This window comes from Leguminivora glycinivorella, chromosome 2, assembly GCF_023078275.1.
Source record: "Leguminivora glycinivorella isolate SPB_JAAS2020 chromosome 2, LegGlyc_1.1, whole genome shotgun sequence".
In the NCBI taxonomy this organism is placed as follows: Eukaryota; Metazoa; Arthropoda; class Insecta; order Lepidoptera; family Tortricidae; genus Leguminivora; species Leguminivora glycinivorella.
Window position 1 is genome coordinate 32511817 of NC_062972.1, and position 24092 is coordinate 32535908.

The 24092-nt window shown below is 39.0% G+C and overlaps 1 protein-coding gene across 1 annotated transcript in view; it reads right to left on the reverse strand.

Annotated features, from left to right (window-relative positions):
* The window catches only part of LOC125239451 (protein madd-4), a 699588-nt gene that overhangs the window by 124017 nt on the left and 551479 nt on the right, over positions 1 to 24092 (reverse strand). Inside the window, exon 5 of the mRNA XM_048147057.1 lies at positions 5538 to 5681. Within this exon, the coding sequence (XP_048003014.1) occupies positions 5538 to 5681 (144 nt within the window). The remainder of the gene's footprint in view (positions 1 to 5537; positions 5682 to 24092) is intronic.

Genomic DNA, 24092 nt, shown 5'->3' on the forward strand with positions numbered 1-24092 from the left:
AAAAATACAGAGCACCCGTTATAACCCCTTGTATTTCACCGCTGCATTTCCAAGAACCACTCGAGTTGAGACAATTTCAGTGTCCCGCAGTGTACAGAGCTAAGAGCAAGTCGCTTCAGCCGGGTCCTTACAGTTTATCAAATAAGTACGCGGTCGGAGCTTGAGTGGTTCGCGAGAAACTAACATCACACGGCAGTTTATGTTGGGTGACTATTTTCGATTTGTTTTCCTAACCGCACTGGGCTAGCATGGGGATTATTAGCCTGAGCCTACCCAGCAGTGGGACGTGTATAGGCTCAATTTGTCTGTCTATGATGTCTTCTAAAATTGATACTATCTACAGTCAGGCAGAGAAAAGTCAGATGGAGAAGAGACCCTGATCAATGTTGGCTCTGAAATGCTACATCCTTGTAAGTGCCTAGAGGCTAAAAAGGCCCAGTGACTATCAATTTTTCCGACGGTAAGTTCTGTCAGTTAGAACTTAGCTACTTATGGTCGGTTGGTCCAAACCGTCTGACGCCGAATTTAGCGTTGGCTTTTTTTGTTTGGGAATCTCCAAACAAGTACACTTCTGCTGCGTGATATTGACGTGTCTGTTATCTATGATTGATGCAACTGGCCCTTAGTGAATGAGTTTTCAAAACGTCCTCCAGATTTTGAGAGCGATCATTCAGGTATAAAACTAGTCCATTTTGCAACTACGTTCGACGTCAACCGAAAACCCAAGGCCTTTTTGAAATCTCACGAGCTGTACCTATAGAGTTATGGTCTCCCCAAACACATCGACGCGGAATCTGCTTTCGCCGAAAAAATCGCTCGTAAAGCCCGCTCCAGAAGTGCCCCCTCCTAGGTGTGAAGAGGACCGATCGTATCCGGAACGCCACGCTGCGTTCAAAAACCCGCATTGCCGACGTCAGCGAGAGGACTGCCAGGCTCAAATGGGACTGGGCTGGTCACGTCTGCCCCATGCATCCTGACAGATGGGCTAGTGTAGCCACCAAGTGGATGCCACAAATAGAGCGCGGACGCGGCAGGCCCAGGAGAAGATGGAGGGATGACCTAGACACCTTCCTCGCCAACTGGCCGGAAGAGGCACTAAACCGGGAGTCATGGAGGTTAAGGGGAGAGGCCTTTGCCCAGCAGTGGGACACCATTGTAGGCTAGATTTAAAAAAAAAAGCCCGCTCCAGACTATGCGCGCGAATCACGGCGCGACGCCGCGAACGCGAGTGTGGATTCGATACGCAGAAAGTTCCACACTAGCGTTCGCGGCGTCGCGCCGGTATTCGCGCGCATAGTCTGGAGCGGGCTTTAGTAGGTATGAGCGTACGGATGCGTTTAGCGATGGCGACGCGTAAGCTCTTCATATTAATGAGCGATTTTTGGTGGCTAGAGTCAATTTCGCGTCGATTTCTGCCGCGGCATTTGGGAAAACCCTTAAACTGTTAGTTCCACTACAGATCTTTACAAATACAATGTCGCTACGCTTCTTGAATAGCCTTGGCTCGGCACCGAACTGGCCGTTCTGTGCAATTTAACGGCGTAATGCCCATTATGAGCGCTCTTGTAATGGGAATTCGATAGGGGCTATTATTGTTTTGACTCGGCTTAATATATGTTGGCAGCACAATGGAACTTTCTAGAAAAGCTAAAACTACGGTTATAAGTTTCACTGGGTCTAACATTCTGGCGAGGAATTGCGGAAGAGTACTGGCATTTCTGGGAACTTGTCCTATAACAAAGAGACGTCGACAGAGAGGTCTGTGGGTGAATCACGAGTTTGGTCAGCATGTATTTATCTATATAAGTATGTATATCGTCGCCTAGCGCCCATAGTACAAGCTTTGCTTAGTTTGGGGCTAGGTTGATCTGTGTCCCCCCATATTTATTTATTTGTATGTCTTTCGTTTATCGCAGGACCATGGGGTCCCGGACATTTGGAAACTAAAACAGCTTTAAAAAAATATAATTACCCTTCAGTTGTTTCAAAATTCGTTAGCATCCTACACTGTCATATGACTAAGCATCAATCCATAATTCCCAAGTCAGCTGGGGCCGGGGCAAACAAATTTAAAGCAATAGCAGCCAACGAGGTGCAAACTTTGCTTTCAGCGGTGATTAATAGGCAAAGTGAGCGACATCGACAGTTGAGGGTGCCTGTCACACCGTACTAGGCAGTGTACACTGATTTTTACCATACAGTCAAACTTTGAACAGGAAAATGTCCAGATTCTGGATAACCAAGTGACGATGCGACAGACTTGAGGGAAAATTTTGTTTAATTTTTATAGTAAAAATTATCGCGAGTAACGTTAAAATGTATTCATACAATTTTATAAATGCCCCAGATTGTTATAGATATTTATAAATAAAACTTGATATTCTACAACATCAAACTAAGGAGCTTAGCCGTGGTATACATGTATGCGATAAATTGTCTTAAACTATTTTCCAGAATGCCAAAATTTCGTTTAATTATGACTCCGTTTTCCGGAGTACAGTCAGCATCAAAAGTGGCAGATCAAATAGCACTTAGGATTTAGGAACTACCATTTTAAAACCACTTAACAAAAAAAATTGTACAACTAGGGAACAAATCAAATTATTTTGTTGAATATTTTTGATTTGTTCTTTTTTCCAAGTAGTCACACATGTCATACATGGCCTGGTATATAGTAGTGTATGGCTAGTGGGCCTTGTAGTTTTTTCTTTCGTGTTTGATATCTATTTAAATTTATAAAAAAAATTGTGTCAATACATAGAAAAAATATTTTAATGTTGACATTTTCTGACCACGAACTGTACAGATTTCTGAAGTTCTTCAAGATATCAGTCACTTTTGGTACGTTGTTTCATTACCACTCACCGCAATCGCTTGTTACATATTTGCGGCAGACCGTCGTCGCTGCCCCCTCGTCTTTACGAATATTATGAGTCAAGGAGTGAGGCTACGTTCACGTGGGTCATTTTTTCCCGTATACCGTGTATGAGATTTTAACGGATATCGTAGTGACAGTAAAATTTGTATGGCAACTTTGTAAATCGATCACACGAAGTCTATGCGAGAAAAACTCATATTCGAGTTATATTTTTCACCGTATCTTGCCACGGGAGATGCAAGATTCGCAACGAATTTATCGAATGCGATGCTCAGTGGCGCTTATCATTAAGTTGATTCGTTCACACGGACACAATGGTTTCTCGTATAGATACGTTGTGTTTGTGACGTCGTTGGCGAAGGTCATGATGGAGAACGGATTGACGATTGCATACGGGAAAAATCCGAATGGACCTAACACCGTGTGAATGGCCGTCTCGTATGCGATAAAACCGTATGGGAGAAAATATCGAACGTAGCCGAGGGCGAAGTACGCGTAAGTACATAGGTGTGTCTAAGAGGCCGTTCGCAACGGTGTAACATACGGCCAGGAACATCCTAAGTTTGAAACTTGTTGTACTCGTGACTACATCCTTATAGTTACACCGACGTTATTTCCAAACTTTTATTCAATTTGTCATTGTTTTTAACTATAATGGCAAATGCCATTCAGAAAGAAATATTGATTTAAATTAAGAGATTTTGTATAAATAGTATAAAATTATTTTTATTTAAGTAGGTATGTATAGATCCAGATCAAGGGGGAGAGGTCGCCCGCGAACTATCTGAAGGCGCACGGTGGGGCAGGCTGGCTCAGTGGGCCTCGGCTGGGCGCGCCTGGAGGAGGCCGCGTCGGACCGGGAACAGTGGAAATCCTTCCTAACGGCCCAGCCATGACATTGGTCTAATCACGACAGCGGTGAGCGGCGGAAATACGTGCGAATGAAAAGTCCCATCGCTGTGTCTCGCTCCAATGTATGGCCGCCGCTCACCGCTGTCGCGCTTAGACCAATGTCGTGGCTGAGCCGTAAGAGCCATATGCCCCTGATGAGGAACAACAGGATAAAATCATCATCATCATCATGTATTAAGTTACCAAACGCGTATAAAATTCTGTCTCCTCTTTAGCCTCCTATGTCAAAAAAATATTGGATTTGCGATAGACAGATAAAGCCTGACCAGAAATATATGACTACGCGCCATCTTGCGGAATTTCATGAGAACTATTTTCATCATACTATACTGAACTGTCACCCCATACATTAGAATAACAGCGCCCTCCTAACATAGTCATATATTTCTGCTCAGACTTTAGACAGAATTACACCATAAGCGCAATGATAGCGGTGCGCCGGCGGAACGCTGGCGTTCCGCTCGCAATCCGCGCGCATTACCGCTCACGATCCGCGCTCGTTAGTTCCCAACGGTGTCGGCTAGGCGCAACGTCAGCGTTCATCCGGCGCATTGCTATAATTGCGCTCCGCTAACGCTCTGCCTACGCTGTCAAAACGCGCATGTGTGGCTGAGCTTTTATTCTATATTTGAAAAGCGGATAGTTTCGTTCAAGAAAAGTAATATTTTTTTCCTTTTATCTTCATACCACCTATTACGCTCCTAAATATAAATTCAGGGCTGTTCAATTGCTTCAATGGTTGAAAGGAAGCAGATAATAATTATTAACTACAAGGAGATGTATTTAATATTAATACGTGGGTGGATACAACTTGTATATTTCAAAATTTTATTCAAAGCTCATAAATCGTGCACAAAAGACTAAAAGCCCTCAAAGGTAAATCATACATAACCTAATTAGTGTAAGAGGGAAAACACCAGTCATCATCAAATACAGGTTTTAATACGTAAAAATTAAGGACATAGCTTAGGCAAATCACACCACGACACCATAATGGTGGGCGATCATCTTCTGACAGTTGTCACCGCGCCAGCTAGGGATGGGTTAACTGACATCGACCGTAGTGCTGGACACAAGCAAGCATCGCAATCGGTTATTAGTAACGGTGTACTCCAATCGCAGTAAACGCCAAAAGTAACATTTTCTGTCCTCCAGCCGGAAACCGTTAACGTAGAACGACCAAATGGTCATAGAGTCTCAAAGACTCTTAGATTCGAATGTGGTGAATTGGAAATTATAACAATCTCACCTGCATGTTGCAGATCTTGTACCACACCGGCTCGCCGCAACAGCTGGCCGGGAACGAACATGTCCGGAGCTGCCGCGACACGCCGCCGTCGCACGTGCGCGAGCAGAGCGACCAGGAACTCCATTGCGACCAAAGCTCGACCAAATGTCATAGACAACCTGCTGTTTATGAAGCCGCCTTCTGTTTTTCAAAATGGCGGCCAATTTTCAAAATGTTCCCATAGAGTGATCAAATATTGGTCATGGAATCTCAATGGCCCCGAGATTCGTATAGAGTCAATAGGAAAGTATAACCAGCTCACCTTCAAGTGCTCGACTAATTAAAGTCATAGAGTGACCCTGCTAGTTTCTGAAGCCGCATTCTTTTTTTTTTAAATGGCGGATTCAACATGGCGGCTTATTTGCGAAATAGTGCCAGAGCGTCAAAATTTTGTCCATATAATCTCAAAGACGCCTAGATTCGAATGGAGTGAAGTGGGAACTATGATTATCAGCTCACCTGCATGTTGCAGATCTTGTACCGCACCGGCTCGCCGCGACAGCCGGCCGGGGACGAACATGTCCGGAGCTGCCGCGACACGCCGCCGTCGCACGTGCGTGAGCAGAGCGACCAGGAACTCCATTGCGACCAGCCGCCGTGGTCCTGGGGAAAATGAAACAATTGAAATTTTTGTAATTTCATACCCTTATTCATAAACGTTCTCTCAAGTTATCAAGCCGATAAGGTTCGTTTGTCCCTTTCTGTGACACCAAAGGAATCGGGAAGGGACAAACGAACTTTATCGGCTTGATAAATCTAGTGAACTTTTATTAATATCCCGTTAGACAATAACTTTAAACCGAATGAAAGAAAAATAAATGAGCATTTTGAACTTTGTACCCCCGATGCAAAAACGACGACGGGGTGTTACAAGTTTGACGTGTCTGTCTGTCTGTCTGTGTGTGTACAGACCCCCCGGAGTCCCCGGAGCTATGATCCCCGGACTTGATTCATAGAAATCGGTCCACTATGTCGGGGTTTTTTCAAAACATTTTTAACATGTGATGGTGAGCAATTTCAAAAAGTTTGTGCCTTTAGGTCACGTCTTCGATATTGATAAAAGTGTATTACATTTAACGATGTGCAAGTTGCGGAAACTTTCCAAAAAAAATCTTAAATTTAACGGAGAATCGGGAATTATGGAGAGCCAAGGCCCAGCAGTGGGACACTCCAATAGACTAAGAAAAAAAAGTCACAAGGGGTTTAAATCGACTAGCGCATTATTTCAACGTCTAAATAAAATATATTCCATGTTTTACATTAAACCAAAGTCCTATAAGTGTCCACTAAACTTATGTGGCACTCGTGTTCCGTAGACACTCCGTGGCATTCTAGTTAATAGTGTATATGTGTGACTTATAAAATATTAAGATTAGTCAAAATTATCCGCCAGTCGTGATTGCCTCTATGTACTTTAAAAAAAAATATTAAATGCGAATACAATGAGTCTATAAAAAGAATTTTCATTCATTTTTATCCAGAACCGCTTCATTGCCATTAAACATTCTTAAACTGAACAAAAACTTTGCTGCATATTTCGAAGGCTTCATTTGAAACTTAAAAAATACAAAAATAGAAAACATCAAACGCTTAAAAGGATTCTCAAATGTATTTTTAGAAAAAACATGAAAAGTGTTCCATTGGTAGGATTTATAAATCGAAACAGATGACGGATATGGGAACCGCTACTATAAGTTTGATGTTTTAGAATAAAAAGTATAATACATAGGTACTTATGGAAAATCATTCATTTCTAGGCTGTACATTATGCATACTTTTTTTTTCGAAGTTTAAATGTGAGACTTAAAATGTAAATAATATACTTATGTATTAGGCTAAAGGGAGAAGACCCACGCTCCGAATCGTTTCTGGTGCAAAGGCTGGCCATAGCGATCCAACGGGGTAATGCCGCGAGCGTTATGGGCACTTTTCCACCGGAAGCGGTGCGGAGCGGTATTGACTGATTACTTTTTGTAATAATTGTAATTATTTCTAGTCAAGGTGCTTTTTTTCGTTACTTTTATTTGCATTATCTGAATATATGTATTTATCACAAATATTAAATAACCTTGTAAAATATTAAATATTGCTATTATTACTGGCCAGGTACGTACTTATGTACTATTTTTCTGTTCGACAAACCTGGGAAGCGGTAACTTAGTTTAGCGCAGCATCCTGAAATCTGACGCTTTCCAACTAGAGAATAGAATAGAATAGAATAGAATAGAAACACTTTATTGACAAACTGTGTACAAAAGATAGCAGGTATGTATAATGTATATAGTATAGTCCCAACAGTTACCCGACATGGGCGTGCAATGTATAACTTATATCTACTTATTATCTATATTACTCGTAACTTTTATTAACTATCATGCAAATTATGCCTAAACTAATTAGGTAATACCTAAACTTATGGTTAGTTCAGTTGTAATCTTAAATATAAATAAATAACTAGGTAATACCGCGAATTGAAGTGAAGCTAGGTGGTTACATAATTTTATCACTATCATGTTCAAAATATTCCTTAATGTTGTAAAATACTTTTTGTATTAACCATTGTTTTAATTTACATCTGAACTTATTGCCCTCCAGAGTTTTTAGTTCATCAGGGAGATTGTTATAAATATCTATAGCACTTATGTATGTACTTTTTTTTAAAATTGCGGTATTTACTCTAGGTCGAACTAGATCACAGAAAAGTATGTTTTTTTTCTAGTAAGTACCCGTTCGGGGTGATGTCACTTTCTCCATACAATGAATTTCATTTGCCGTGACCAAGGATTACCTATTTATATAGGATTTACATACTTCATACTAAGAATCGTACCTCGATTTTTTTGCGCCACCTATTAAATACTATCATAACTACATTGATGATGCATACAAATTTATTTTTTTCAAAATGTGTATTGACGTGATAATATCATGATTTTAAAATAAAGAAATATGTCATTTGTTTTTATAAAAAATAAAAACATGCAAAAATATTTGGGAAAATATGATTTTGGCCACTTTCAGGCTGCGAAACAGCGCCATTTAGGCTTAAAACGAAAGCCCCCATAATTTCAGGGGTACGCTTATTTCTATAGACTTTGTCAGTCCAGTATCGAATTTTAACTATCGAAAACCCATGGTATTTACAAGCTAGGATTTGTTTGTTTTGCAGATTACCCATCACTAGCGTTTGTCGATTGCTGCAAAATAGGAAAACAAACATTTGGACAATCTTTTAATCTTTCAAAGCAGACTTTTAAATATTGTCAGGAATAAAATGATCAAATACCAGGGACGTAACAGACGAACTACTTTTAACTGCAAGTTAGCTTCAAAATAGTAGTTTGAATGCAGTTCCAGTTGACGTAACTGCATTCAAACTGCACAAAGAATGTGCTTCATATTTGCTGTTGTCATGCATTTTTAACCCCCGACGTAAAAACGACGGGGTGTTATAAGTTTGACGCGTCTGTCTGTTTGTCTGTCTGTCTGTCTGTCTGTGTGTGTGTCTGTCTGTGGCATCGTAGCTCCCGAACGGATGAACCGATTTGGATTTAGTTTTTTTTGTCTGAAAGCTGAGTAAGTCGGGAGTGTTCTTAGTCATGTTTTATGAAAATCGGTCTACTATGTCGCGGTCGGGGGTTTTTTCACAATTTTAATTTTGTAGTTAGGTTATTATTATTTACCCATTACCAATGTCTGTTATTATGTCATCATCCTCCTTGCGTTATCCCGGCATTTGCCACGGCTCATGGGAACCCGGGGTCCGCTTTAACAACTAAATGCCAAGAATTGGGGTAGACACTAGTTTTACGAAAGCAACTGCCATCTGACCTTCCAACCCGAAGGGTAAACTAGACCTTATTGGAATTAGTCCGGTTTCCTCACGATGTTTTCCTTCACCGAAAAGCGACTGGCAAATATCAAATGACATTTCGCAGATAAATTCCGAAAAACTCATTGGTACGCGCCGAGCCGAATTTGTTATCATGGACTAAGAGACCAGCGCCACCAGATCTTTCTCATTTTCGCAAGAATAAATCTTTGGGATAATGTAGAATTCAATTCAATCAATCTTTAATGTTTGCATAGTGCCTTGTAGCAAAAAACCGGCCAAGAGCGTGTCGGGCCACGCTCAGTGTAGGGTTCCGTAGTTTTTCGTATTTTTCTCAAAAACTACTGAACCTATCAAGTTCAAAACAATTTTCCTAGAAAGTCTTTATAAAGTTCTACTTTTGTGATTTTTTTTCATATTTTTTAAACATATGGTTCAAAAGTTCTAGGGGGGGACGCACTTTTTTTCCTTTAGGAGCGATTATTTCCGAAAATATTAGTATTATCAAAAAACGATCTTAGTAAACCCTTATTCATTTTTCAATACCTATCCAACAATATATCACACGTTGGGGTTGGAATGAAAAAAAAAAATATCAGCCCCCACTTTACATGTGTTTTATGGGTTCCCTCTATTTGGCATAACTTTAATTGTCCGAAACGATTTTCGCATAACAGACTTCGCATAATCGATTTTCGCCGAATGTTAATTTGGCAGAAAACTTATTTGTCATAATCGAAAATAATACGAATAACACATTGTCCGAAAATAAGTTCGCATAATTCTGTTTACGCCGATTGTTTTTATGAATAAAATTAATTCGCATAATTGTATTTGGCATATTTCTTAAAATCAGAATATCCACCCATACTAAATGCTGTTAAGAGAGTCGGTTTGGTTAGGTTAGAACTGCGACCTCAACAAATAAAACATTTTGTCAAGAATTTCGGTTAGGTTAGGTTAGAACTGCAACATTAATATAGTAGTATTACCTATGATAAAAATTCTGCGTAGTAAATTTCCACTAAACCATGTTATGCAGAAATAATTTATGCATAAAAACCATTCGGCGAATAACCTTTATGCATGAAATATATTCGGACAAACAAAAATATGCCTAGACAAATTATGCGTAACTATACTATGCCTTAACAGATTATGCGAAAGGTGAATTATGCCAATATAGATTATGCCAAAAAGAATTCTCGATTGTAAAATTATGCCAAAACAAGGGGAACCGTGGGTACCCTAATAAAACATTTTTTTCCATTTTTTTTTTTTCACTTTGTTGGCGTGATTGATATACATATTGGTACCAAATTTCAGCTTTCTAGTGCTTACGGTTACTGAAATTATCCGCGGACGGACGGACGGACAGACAGACATGGCGAAACTATAAGGGTTCCTAGTTGACTACGGAACCCTAAAAATGGCTGACGGGCCGAACTAGGTAGTATGCAGACATTAATCGTCGATACGAACTCTACATTATCCCAAAGTTTCATCCTTGAGAAAATGAGGAAGATCTGGCGGCTCTGCCCTGGGCTCTTAGACATCATACAATATTTTTTCTTAAAAACTAGCATCAACAACTGCATCGTTAATATTAACCTATTCACGTGTGCTACAAATGGGTCCCCCGAAGCAGAAAATTCGATAAAAGGTTCCCAACCAACTGTTTCGAGCGCATGTATAAAGTATTTCGAGATTTGCGAACGAAGTATTTCATCGCGAAATGTTCATATAACTTCTTTAATAGCCATACAATGTTCAACCTTGTTCTACAACGGTAAGGCTGTATGTAACTCAGCAGGATATGTCGAGATAGGACATTGGGAAAGTGAAATAGATTTGCTTTTAACGGAGTCTTGTGATTTTTAAATTCGTTGCATTTCTGTTTAGGGTTTTCGCCCGTTGAAAGTTTGTTTTTTTTTGTGAATTTGGAAATGTAAAATTGGGTTACCTATCAAAAAGTCGAAAATTGTAATGTCGATTATTAGTAGCCCGAAAACGCTTCCCATTTTATTAATTGGCCTAAGTTTTGTTTGCCCGAAACTACTTTTCCCCTATTATTATTTTCCCGATTCTTATTTCGCTGTAATTTTGTTTCGCTTATGATTCGAATCAACACTTATTAGAATAAGAATAAGAATAAGAAAACATTTATTGACACACAAATAAAAATTGAACATTTACACAAAAATATTAAAAAATAAAATAGACAACTAGCATGCATGTCAAAAGGAACGGGCTCAGCATGTTATGCTGCGCAGCCATTTTGATACAAATTGACGGCGCAACGCTGATTTTCAGTCCGTCCCCTTTTCTGAACCTCATTAACAACTATGCGGTGTAGGTATGTATTTAACACGAACAGTATTGATGCTGAAATACGTACTTTTACATAATTAATAGGCAATTTTCGTAATTTACAAGAAATCGAAAAGCAGAAAAAAAAAGCAATGAAGGAGAGAAAAATAAATTTAAATTTTTGTATGAGAGAATACTTATCATGTTTTTAACTAGGCAATAATAAAATGTATTATAATATTAAAATTCCTAAGAATCATTTGACAACTACTTTTTGTCGCGTAAATTTTTTATTCCGAAATATTATTTAACCGCTATATCCAAAGTTCGATATTCGAATTAACACTTATTAAAATTCCTAAGTATCATTTGGCAGCAATTTTGTATGGCGTATAGTTTTATAATTCGAAATATTATTAAGCCGCTATATCAAAAGTTCAATAAATCCTTAATTTTCTAACAAAAGTTTGTTCTCGACCAACCCTCACGGTCACAGTTTTTACTTGACCTATGAGTCCTTGCCATAAGAGTTTGTGGCAAAGGTTTGTTTCTGTAGGGTCGCAGTTCTAACCTAACCTAACCCACTTTCTTACAAATGTTTGTTTCTGTGAGGGTCGCAGTTCTAACCAAACCTAACCCACTTTTCTAGCACAAGTTTGTTTCTGTATGGTCGCAGTTCTAACCTAACCTAACCCACTTTTCTAGCACAAGTTTGTGTCTGAATGGTCGCAGTTCTAACCTAACCTAACCCACTTTTCTTGCTAATGTTTGTTTTTGTGAGGGTCACAGTTCTAACCTAACCTAACCCACTTCTCTAGCACAAGTTTGTTTCTGTATGGTCGCAGTTCTAACCTAACCTAACCCACTCTTATGGTAAGGGTTTGTTTCTGTATGGTCGCAGTTCTAATCTAACCTAACCCACTTTTCTTAGCAAGTTTGTTTCCGTGGGGGTCGCATTTCTAATCTAACCAATTTTTTTTTTATGTTTCTATAAAATTATATTAGGGAAAATGACATGTCGATGTCGCGTAGCATCGGATTTATGAAAAGGTGGTTAACGAAACGGTTGTCAAATGATAAAATTGGCAACCGTTCTTCTGATTATTGAGTTTCTATAAAATGATATTAGGGACATTGACATTTCGATGTCACGTAGCATCGGATTTATGAAAAGGTGGTTAACAAATTGGTTGTCAAATGATAAAGTTGGCAACCGTTCTTCTAGTTATAGAGTTTCGGGAAAACGATAATGTGGCATAGCAAACTAGCGACATTTTAAAAATATGGTAAACAATGTATTTGGATTACAAAAATTCTGTCAACCGTTTTCGGACAAGTGATAATCGGACAAAGGATTTTCGAAACATCGATAGGTTACCGTAAAATTGTGGGCGTGAAGCTTACGGCTTAGGTGATGGAGTGCTTACGATCTGTGGAAAAATTGTGGAAATTTGTTCAACATAATTATACTACCTATTACCACACCTCGGACACTGGCGATCAAATATATGAAAGAGGCGCGTTTCTAGCACACAGTCTAGCTCGTGTAGGTGAACGCGTACTATGCCTGTATGAGTGAAATATGACAGGTCAACTGTTCGCATTTTTGACAGGCGTAGGCGGTAACTGTGAGGTAACCGAGAGGGGGTGGGCGTCACTTTCAGCGGGGAGTGGGAGTGGCCATACTGTACAATAGTACTCTTTATTTGCTGTGCTTTTACAATATTTTCTACTGCCATTCATTCGTATTCGTAGGTTTGAAAAATAGTTTTCTTTATCACAAAATTTTGCTTGGTTAGAAATTACATTTTCTCTTTGATTGAAATTAGTTTCGGGTGACACGGAAAGATTCGTCCGCTTTTTTCGTCCGCGTTACCGAATGTTCCAAAGAAAAAAGAAATTGATTTTAAACTTTTTTTATTACACTTTTTTTTCTCTCTGCTTACAGTAAAAGGGTTAAGAGTTTTCTTGTATCGTCTACGTGTTTCCTTTTGAAGTACAAAGCCCTAAAAAAATTACAATATGTTCTCTAAACCTACAAAATAATTATAATCTCCACCTCCGCACGTACCTGGTTCGTGAACGTGACCCGAAACGTTTTCCCGGCAAATTACTTGCCCGGTTTTGATTGATGTTTCATTAGCGCCGTGATTCCAGATGAAACAAAGTATGGGGAGAACACAATAACGACTCAAATTATTTCATACTTAATATTAATGGGAAAGTGTTTGTGTCTGTTTGTCCGTTGTTCGCGGCAAACGGAATGACGAATAGACGTGATTGTTTTAAGTGGAGATGGTTGAAGGGATAGAGAGTGACACAGGCTACTTTTTGTATCTTTCTAACTCCCCACTTCCCTTTTATAGGGGGTGGAAGTTTCATACATCCATATTTAATATTATAAATGGGAAAGTGTTTGTGTTTGTTTGTCCGTTGTTCACGGCAAAACGGAATGACGAATAGACGTGATTTTTTTAAGTGGAGATTGTTGAAGGAATGGAGAGTGACATAGGCTACTTTTTGTATCTTTCTGACTCCCCACTTCCCTTTTATAGGGGGTGGAAGTTTGTATGGAGCATTCTGCAATCTTCGAACTAATGCGGCCGAAGTCGCGGCCAAAAGCTAGCAATTATATATCCTTTCATTTGGAGGTTGTAAAAATGTTATCTACATACTACGACCGGTCTGGCGCAGTCGGTACACTGAGAGAAAATACAACCAGTTTTCATGTTCGTTCAACAAGTTTTTTGGTTAAAATAGCGCCTACGTGCTCTTTGGTTCAAACAACAAGCTACTTGTCATTTGAATCGGCAATATATTTGAATCAACAAGTCGATTTTATAAAAACAACCTGACACATATTGTTTTAAACATACGTTTGGCTGATTCAAACGGATAAACCGCAACAAGTCGAACTTGTTAAATTCACAATGCAAATTTCTCTCAGTGTAGTGACTCTGCCTGGTAAGGGCATTTATTAGTGTGGTGAGCACAGATATTTGTTCCTGAGTCATGGATGTTTTCTATGTATATAAGTATTTATATATTATATATATCGTTGTCTGAGTACCCACAACACAAGCCTGCTTGAGCTTACCGTGGGCCTCAGTCAATCTGTGTAAGGATGTCCTATAATATTTATTTATTTATTATTATTATTTATACAACAAAAATTGGTTTTGGCCTAGCGGTAAAAGCGTGCGACTATCAATCTGGAGGTCGCGGCTTCGAACCCCGTCACGTACCAATAAATTTTCAGAACTTATGTGCGAAATGTCATTTGATATTGGCCAGTCGCTTTTCGGTGAAAGAAAACATCGTAAGGAAACCCAATAAGGCCTAGTTACTTATCGAGTTGGAAGGTCAGATGGCACGATGGCAGTCGCTGCGTAAAACTAGTGCCTACGCCAAATCTTGGGATTAGTTGTAAAAACGGCCCCCAGGCTCCCATGAGCCGTGGCAAATGCCGGGATAACGCAAGGAGGACGATGATGTAGCTTGTAAACATTTTATATGAATCCTTTTTGAATTCCGGTAAATTAAAACAAAATATTAAATGAAAATAAGCCACAGTACTTAAGAGGTGTTCACACTCGGTAAACAATATTCCGACGTGACTGGGAAGTGAGATAGTGAACAATGAAGGCTTAGAGTGAGCTGAGCTTTATTAAATTCATTCTGGGACCAAAGTAATTGTTTGATCGTGTTATTTTCTAAAACAATTCTTGCGTGAAAATTGCTTTATGCGTAATTTTTATTAAAGTTAAAGAACAAATGATTTAAACTTTTATATACACCGTGTTTCCGGTAACACTCAAAACCTCAGACACCCCAACTGATTTTTATTTTTTTAAACTCATCTAGAGTATTCATCTTTTAATCTGATGGTTACTTTTTTTTTAATTGAATTTTTAATTTTTTGTACAGCTCTACTTGACTTTTAGCTCTACACTCAATAAAATAATTGCTAACTTCCACCATAAACCACAAAACTATTTATTTGTGTACGTTACTGCAACGACATAAGGTTTACCAATAGACAGCTAAGATGTCACTGTAAAACACTTTAAAGTTTTGTCACAGTAAACTTCAAATTGGACAGGTAATCAAATTTAAACCCAATGTTTAAAATGACAAGGTTGTAATTAGGTACGAGTTCAATTTGTCATGACTTATGATAAACATTAAGATTAAACTGACAAACAACGTCAAACTCGTAGCGAAAAAATAATCGTCCAAGTAACCAGCCAGTATTAATACCCCTAAATACTGAAAAAGGTAAACAACCTCTAGCAATGCGATATACACAATGTTGTCTTACGAGTACAATAGAATAGGCACGTAAAAAATAACTAATAATACAAATTTAAATAAAAATATTACCCCCATCAAGATATAGCTGAATCGATTCTACTCTCGATTCTGAACAAACTGTTTTCAGGTTTTTAGTGTTAAGTGAAACACGGTGTATAAATATTTTTTTAATATACAAATACTTACATAGAAAATAGATAGATAGATAGATATACGTTTATTTGTTTGTCACAATACACACAGAATACACAAAATAAATAAGTTACAAAAAAGAATTAGAATACATAATAAGCAAATTGGAAAACAGGAAATTACACAGATTTTTACCATAGCGTACTATGATACTGTGCGCGTCGCAACAAGACAAAAGGGTTACGGCTCAGTATTACGCTACGCCCTGAGGCAGCAGCACTGATATTCTGCCGGAACCGGATCAGATCACGATAACACATAATTGATTGAATAAGAAATATTGTAAAGAGATGAAATTATATACCTAAAATATCTATAAATAATTGCCTATGAAACGAGTGAGATGAATGCTATGATGAAAAGAAATGTGTGTTTGATCTGTTAGATCGATAGATAGTAAAATAATTGCTACAGCTAGAGCTAAAGCTGAAGCTAATTCCGGTAATCTGCAACCAGGTAGCCATAAGGGATACCCAAACTTTGTTTTTCTAAAAGATATTTTTTAAAATGACGTTTAAAAGTAAATTTAGTTTTAATTTGACGAATCGGGGGCGGGATATTGTTCCAGCACCTGGTTGCGAGATACCGGAAACAGCCTGTAAAAGCAACAGTTTTGTGAGGGTGAGCTTCACGCCAAATAAGAGACTAGCTAGATGTAAGTGCCTCCGTGAGGACATGTTTAATATGGATGCTTTGTTAAGGTATGGTGTAATGTGTGTTCTCGGTGGTATTGAGCTACAAAAACGGAAACAGGCATTTTGGACTCTTTGGATAAGACGACGAGTTTTTTCCAATAGTCGTGGCCCGTACACAATGTCTGAATAATTTAACTTAGAGAGTACCAGCGATTCGCACAACAACTTACGAATTTCCTCATTTAAGAGGTATCGTACTTGGTATAAGACCTTAAGACGAAAAAAACACGACTTCACTAATTCTCCTATATGCTTCTCAAACCTCAGCTGGTTGTCAATGACTAATCCCAAGTTTCTAGCCTCGTCTACGCGTTCGATCAGTGAACCCCTTATAAAAATTTTAGGTTCATTACATAAAATCTTAGAGAGTTGTACTTTGGATCCGAGTATCATAAACTTTGATTTAAGTGGGTTCAACAGTAATCCGTTATTATCTGCCCAAGTGGAGATATTTTCCAGGTCTGTACTTATTTTTTGTAGCGCCTCATCGAACTGACTTGGACGGGCTGCATAATATAGTTGAACGTCATCTGCGTATAGGTGATAATTGCAGTTTTTGATGCTTTTGGTGATATCAGCAGCGTATATAATATACAGTAAAGGGCCGAGTATAGAGCCTTGAGGCACTCCTCGGGTTAGGTTTCTAGAGTCAGATATCATTACTGTACCATCGTACTTAGTTAATTTAACGGATTGCGTGCGTCCATTCAGATAACCACTAAACCACGCCAGTGATCTCGAACCTACTCCATAGAAACGCAATTTAGCGATTAGCAAGGCAGTATCTCAGTAAAATATCCATGACTTAGGAACAAATATCGGTGCTCATCACACAAATAAATGCCCTTATCGGGATTCGAACCCGGGACCACGGCTTAGCAGGCAGTCACTACGCGCTGGGCCAGACCGGTCATTAAAATACTTAGGTATTATGAGGGTACTGTCAAAGAGTGTGTATTTTCCGTATCATCGACACAGCGACTGGTACGAAATATTTTTCATTATTCAGGTTCAGTTTTGAGCTTTGAGCCATACCAGTTGGCATGGAAAGCCTTAATCCGCTAACAACATTTAGCAGTTCTCTGCACAAAATACGTAGCCACATGCAGAAACGCTTACGACAATATAACATCAATGACGATATAATACCGGAACAGACAAAGCCCATACAAAAAAATCGTACCCCTGAAATGTATGGGCCTTTTAGGCTTAAAACTAGATGACGCTGTTTCGCAGCCTGCAAGTGGACCCAGATGTTTTTGCGTTTTTTTATTTTTTATAAAAACAAATGACATATATGCTTCTTTATTGTAATATTATGATAACACGACAATACACATTTAAAAAAAAATGTAGACATTATCAGTGTAGTTATGATGGTATTTCATAGGTGGCTCTAAAAAATCGAGGTATGATTCTTAGTATGAATTCTATATAAATTATCCCTGATAAAACATACATACATACATACAACCACGCTTATATCCCACAAAGGGGCAGGCAGATCACAGGAAACTACTCAAGTTTCAGTGTCACTTTTGGCAAATAAGGGGTTGAATGAAAACAAAATTGTGACATTGCAGTGACAAGTTACCAGCATCCCGCCTACGCCGCAATTTATCCCATAACAGTCTTCTGTAAGGCGGAGGTACTTCCCCAGTTGTGCTCTGCTCTAGATTCGAGCGAGACGACATCCGCTATGCTGTGCTCTACCACACAAAGCGGAATATCATTTGCTATGCCCTACCTCCTTTACTATGCCCTACTTCCTTTAGGTTACTCATTTCATTACGGCTAGGCCGCACTGAGAGAATAAACAACCAGTTTTCATGTTCGTTCAACAAGTTTTTTTGGTTAAAATAGCGACTACGTGTTCTTTGGTTCAAACAACAAGTTAGATTTTGTTAAGTGTAACTAGTACATTCTACATGTTACTTGTCATTTGAATCAACAAGTCGATTTTATAAAAGCAACATGACACATATTGTTTTAAACATAATATGTTTGGCTGATTCAGTCAAATATCTTTTAACAAGTTTCTCCTTGTTGTTCGAACAAATTCGACTTGTACCATTAATATTATGATTTATTCCGTTTACTAAAAACTTTTGTTTCAAACGGATAAACCCGCGACGAGTCGAACTTGTTAAATTCACAATGCAATTTTTTTTCAGTGTGGCAGCGCACGCTTACTATCATTTTACGTTTCGTAGCTCTCTCTCTCTCTATTGCGCTTCTGTAGTGGCGCGATAGTCAGACTGCGTTTGCCACGTAGCGTCAACGTTTGTCACTTTGGCTAGGCCGCTGAGTTCCATCGAATCGTACTGTTAACTGAAATTCAACCTAATCAAAAGGATACAAGGGTACACGGTCAGTCGTGGTGCCAGTACGTCCGTATACGCCGAATTAAAGCTGTCACTCACTGCAACGGTACAAATCCTGACGACTCTTGACTGGCGTTGGAATTTTACCATTGCAAATTGTATTGAACAGGTAGCTTTTTGCCTATCTAACAGAGATATATATATATAACTACGAGTAAGTATGATATAAATAAAGCCTAAGAAAAAAATACAAACAACCAATTTGAATCGACAGTTGAAGATTTTCGTAGTTAACGTCAAAGTGGTAAATAAAGCATTATACAGGATGTTATAGACATGATAGAAGATATGAAGGGTAAGTACACCTTAATAAGTTATTTTGCTGAATGAAGACTATATTTTCTTTCTAAACATTTGTCTTTTTAAGGTTTTCTAAACATTAAATTTGTTGCTCCGTCTGGGAATCGAAACGACTTACTTTTGTGACGCCAATCAAAAGAATGGCCAAAAAATCTCTTCTTAAGTAACATAGTATTTTTAAAGAGAGGAAAAACGTGAAATTAATCATTATTTTAATCAATTCAATAACATATCTAAACCTATATACATGAAACTGCCGAAGTCAACTAAGTGTTATTTTGAAATAAAACTATGGAAACGGGTTATATCGCGTATACTGAATATATAATTTCTCGACGTTTCGAACCCATTACAGCGTTCGTGGTCAACTGGTGACTGAGGAAAATTACAATTAATTAAATGCTCTAAGTGTCAACTCAGTGTCAAAACTCGTGGTAGCCATACTAATTTTACAACATAACCTATTCACACAATACCACTTTACATAAACACAGCCTAATAATGTATGTACAGTATAAAATCAACTTAAATATGTATTTAGGATGATCCAACGTTTCATGGTAATAACCGGCGAATGAGTTCTGTCTCTCAAACGTCAGTGCCTTGTACACGCTCACAATATGCGATTGGTGCCCTTACCATTTACCTGAGACTCACTTGTATATCGCTCAAACAATAATACATATGTAGTGCGAAAAGATTTGCCTCTATTTCAGTCAGTCTCAGTACAAGATGTACTGACATTGACTGAACTAGCATGACAAATACGAACGTTTCCGAAGGAAACCCTTTTCGCAATACATCTGTACATGGTATAAAAAGGAATGTTCAAACTTTGCATAGTGACTTTTGAAGTCATAATAATGAACAACTTTTATTATGGGACAATTGGCTGTTCCATATAGAAATGAACGGCATCATGACAGTTGAAATGTATGAAACGGCCAGAATTGGTCCCATAAAATAAGATTTGGTATTTTTTTTTTTATACTACGTTCGAACCCCGGCTCGCACCAATGAGTTTTTCACTTATGTGCGAAATGACATTTGATATTTGCCAGTCGCTTTTCGGCGAAGGAAAACATCGTGAGGAAACCGGACTAATTCCAATAAGGTCTAGTTACCCTTCGGGTTGGAAGGTCAGATGGCAGAGTCGCTTTCGTAAAACTAATGCCTACGCCAAATCTTGGGATTAGTTGTCAAAGCGGACCCCAGGCTCCCGTGAGCCGTGGCAAAATGCCGGGATAACGCAAGGAGGATGATGATACTACGTCGGAGGCAAACAAGCATACGGTACGCCTGATGGAAAGCGGCCACCGTAACCTATGGACGCCTGCAACTCAAGGAGTTACACATGCGCGTTGCCAACCCATTAGAAACTTGTACACTCCCTTTTGCTGTGTTAATTAGGTATACAGAAAAAAGGAGTGTACAAGTTCTATGAAGGGTTCGGGTTGCCGACGACTCACAGGACAATAGATGGAACAGATTAGTTCCGCAGGTCCTTTCGTCGCCAACACACCGCACCCTCGTTGAACTCTGGCAGCCTTACTCACCGGCAGGAACACAACACTATGAGTAGGGTCTAGTGCTGTTTGGCTGATGCGGTCTTCTGTAAGGCGGAGGTACTTCCCCAGTTGGGATCTGCTCTAGATTCGAGCGAGATGACATTATGACCTCAAAAGTGACTATGCAAAGTTTTAACGGTCCTTTTTATTTCACCGTGAATATGAACTTGTCTACGAGACCGAAGTTGAGACTGATAAAATTTGCTAACGTCTTTCTTATCATCATCATCATCATACTCCTTGTGATATTCCGGCAACCGCCATGGCTCATGAAAGCATGGAGTCCGCTTAACTAATCCTAAGATTTGGTGTAGACACTCGTTTAACGAAAGCAACTGCCATCTTTCCAACCTGAAGGGTAACTACGCCTTATTGGGATTAGTCCGGTTACCTCACGATGTTTTCCTTCGCCGAAATACGACTGGCAAAGATCGAATGACATTAATTCGCACATAAGTTCCGAAAAGCTCATTGGTACGAGCCGGGGTTTGAATCTGCGACCTCCGGATTAAAAGTCGCACGCTCTTGCCGCTGGCACACTTGGGACACTGGCGATCAAATATTATTATGAAAGAGGCGCTTTCCTAGCACATGGTCTAAGCTCGTGTAGGTGAACGCGTATAATGCTTGTATGAGTGAAATATGACAGGTCGACTGTTCGCGTTTTGACAGGCGGTCTGTGAGGTAACCGAGAGGGGGTGGGCGGCACTTTCAGCGGGAGTGGCCATACTTTACGACAGTACTCTTTATTAAACTGTGCCGCTAGGCCACAGCGCTTGGCTGAAATAACGCGAAACTGTAATATTACTAGAGTTGTGTCTGATCGTTCACTGAAAAGATCGCTCCCAACTAATACAATCTCCGCAATGTACTAGTTCGTTCCTTTAAGACATTTAGTACAGTAGTACACCGAGAGAGCGAGAGACAAATTGTGCATGTGGCGATTATGGCGTGCAGTAACGCTCGCTCGTACTGGCCGAGAGCTGATCGGCCGTTTTCGCGCGCTCTCGGTCCGAGTCAGTCGGTTCTAGTTCGGTTGCGGTCGGATCACACGGATCGCTTTGCTGTCATTGTCACTCCTCCGCTCTTCGCTCCTTTCGCTCCCATTCCGTTGCGCGTGTCAGTGTACTAAACGTACTAGGGAGCATAATCATTTGGGAGTAGTTCTGTCTAGTACAGTGCAAGGAATCGTGTCTTTTGTACTATTAGTAGATGTACTACACAAGCCTATATAAATATTACCCATGGTTGGGGCACCACACATGTTTCATGCATAAAAAGTTAAATCTGACATATTAAATTGCGCTTCACAGCGTGTATAAAGGGAATCCCTGATTGTCTTTGTTATTTTAGCGGCATGTTTTGAAACGTGGAAATTCACCGAATCGGAAGGAATACGAAGATTTTAGAAATAAATAATGTGCCTTTTTTGTTACTTGCCTAATGTTGGCAACTGTCAAAGGCTTGTATAATGAAGTGACTATTATGGTTGAGTACCTACTATGAGTTTTTTTAGGTTACTGCGATAGTATAAATTACATGGAAATAACCTAACCACAAACTTAAAATTTTGAAAAAACACCCGACCACGACATAGTAGACCGATTTTCATGAAACATGGCTAAGAACACTCCCGGCTAACTCAGATTTCAGACAAAAAAACTAAATCTATATTAATTCATCCGTTCGGGAGCTACGATGCCTCAGACATACAGAAAAACAGACAAACAGGAAACCAAACAACCAGACAAACAGACAGACAGACATGTCAAACTTATAACACCTCGTCGTTTTTGCGTCGGGGGTTAAAAAAAAGTGTTTGAAACCAAATTGTCATAAATCCTGCTGTTTATTGGCTCGTTCTACTCAGAATCACTAGCAAATTCAACCCTAAATTCACCATTATAAGTTTGATATAATTAAACTATTTTTATAAAGTGAACATTCCTTTTTTAACTTATTTCGCTTATTACACCAAAACACAGGCTGCTTAAATTTTACTAATATCCGCGTTCCCACGGAAAGATTTCAAGGCACGAACTTTTTTACATACGGCTGACCGGAATAAGTAATTGTTTGGCGAACTCAAGTGTTTGGATGCCTTTTGCGTCGAGATTGGAGTTTTCGATCTTCACAAGTACCTATGGATATTATATATTATATATAAGTTTACTTGCTAGGTATGTGTATACTTGTAAAGGTAGGTACATAATAAAATAACCTAAAATTTAAATTTTGAAAAAAAAAACGCCCGACATAGTGGACCGACTTTCATGAAACATGGCTAAGAAAAGAACAGGATTATTAAGAACACTCAAGACTAGCACAGCTTTCAAACAAAAAAATACTAAATTTAAATCGGTTCATCCGTTCGGGAGCTACGATGCCACAGACAGATACACACACAGACAGACAGACAGATAGAGCAACAGACAGACAGACAGATAGGCAAACAGACAGACACGTCAAACTTATAACATTTTAAGTTTTTTTTTTAATTAATTACATTACAGTCAATATTTATAATATAAAAGTGTTTGAAGATGGCTAATACTTAAAAGATATATGTACGTTGAAATCACTATGAAATCTATTTATAAGAAACTATCAAAAGAAGCTATCTAAAGCTTACAATTGTAATTTAGTTAGAGACCTTGTAGACAAAAATCCTGGAAGCATAACAGTCAAATCACCAACCTAATCTCTTATTTCTCACCTTAAAGCAAACAAAACATGTTTAAACGACCATAAAAGCAACATAATGAAACAAGAAACAACACACGAAACAAGAAAGAAACACTCGAATGCGTAGGTCGGGAACAAACAAATTTGTAACAAATGGCAATTTGCTGCAATCTGCTCACTTGACGAGCTACGAGCAAACAATTTGTGGAAATATAAAGTATCTAATATAATTCTTTTGAAATATACCTTTGAAAATACAGAGAATGTTTTGACGGATTGGTACGCCTTGAGATTAAAGATTACAACATACATACATACTGGCCTTAGCCTCTATTTCAGACGATTTATGGTACAAGTCCGAGAGACATCACTTTTGATGACTAAAGAGACCTATGCGAGAGCGACATATTTTGCCACGCAGTTGACAAGAGAAGCTTGCAACCGATTTCGAGGTTTCGCCATGGTGTCTTCTTTCCTTTTTGTCAGCAAGTGCCGCAAACCAGGTCTCATCGACGAACTTGCGACCATCTCCAACCATCGTACTTATCCTTGAGATTATCGTCTAGCAAAATATTGGGTAGAGATGGTGACAGGCAAAGCCAAATAACCTGGTTCAGTGCTCTCTTCCCCTTGCTGTCAGTATCTTATCTTATATTTGCGGGGGCCCTTACGGATACACTTAGACCCATCGGGATCTTTTGTGGAATTTCCCCTTACGAGCATAAGACTCTTCA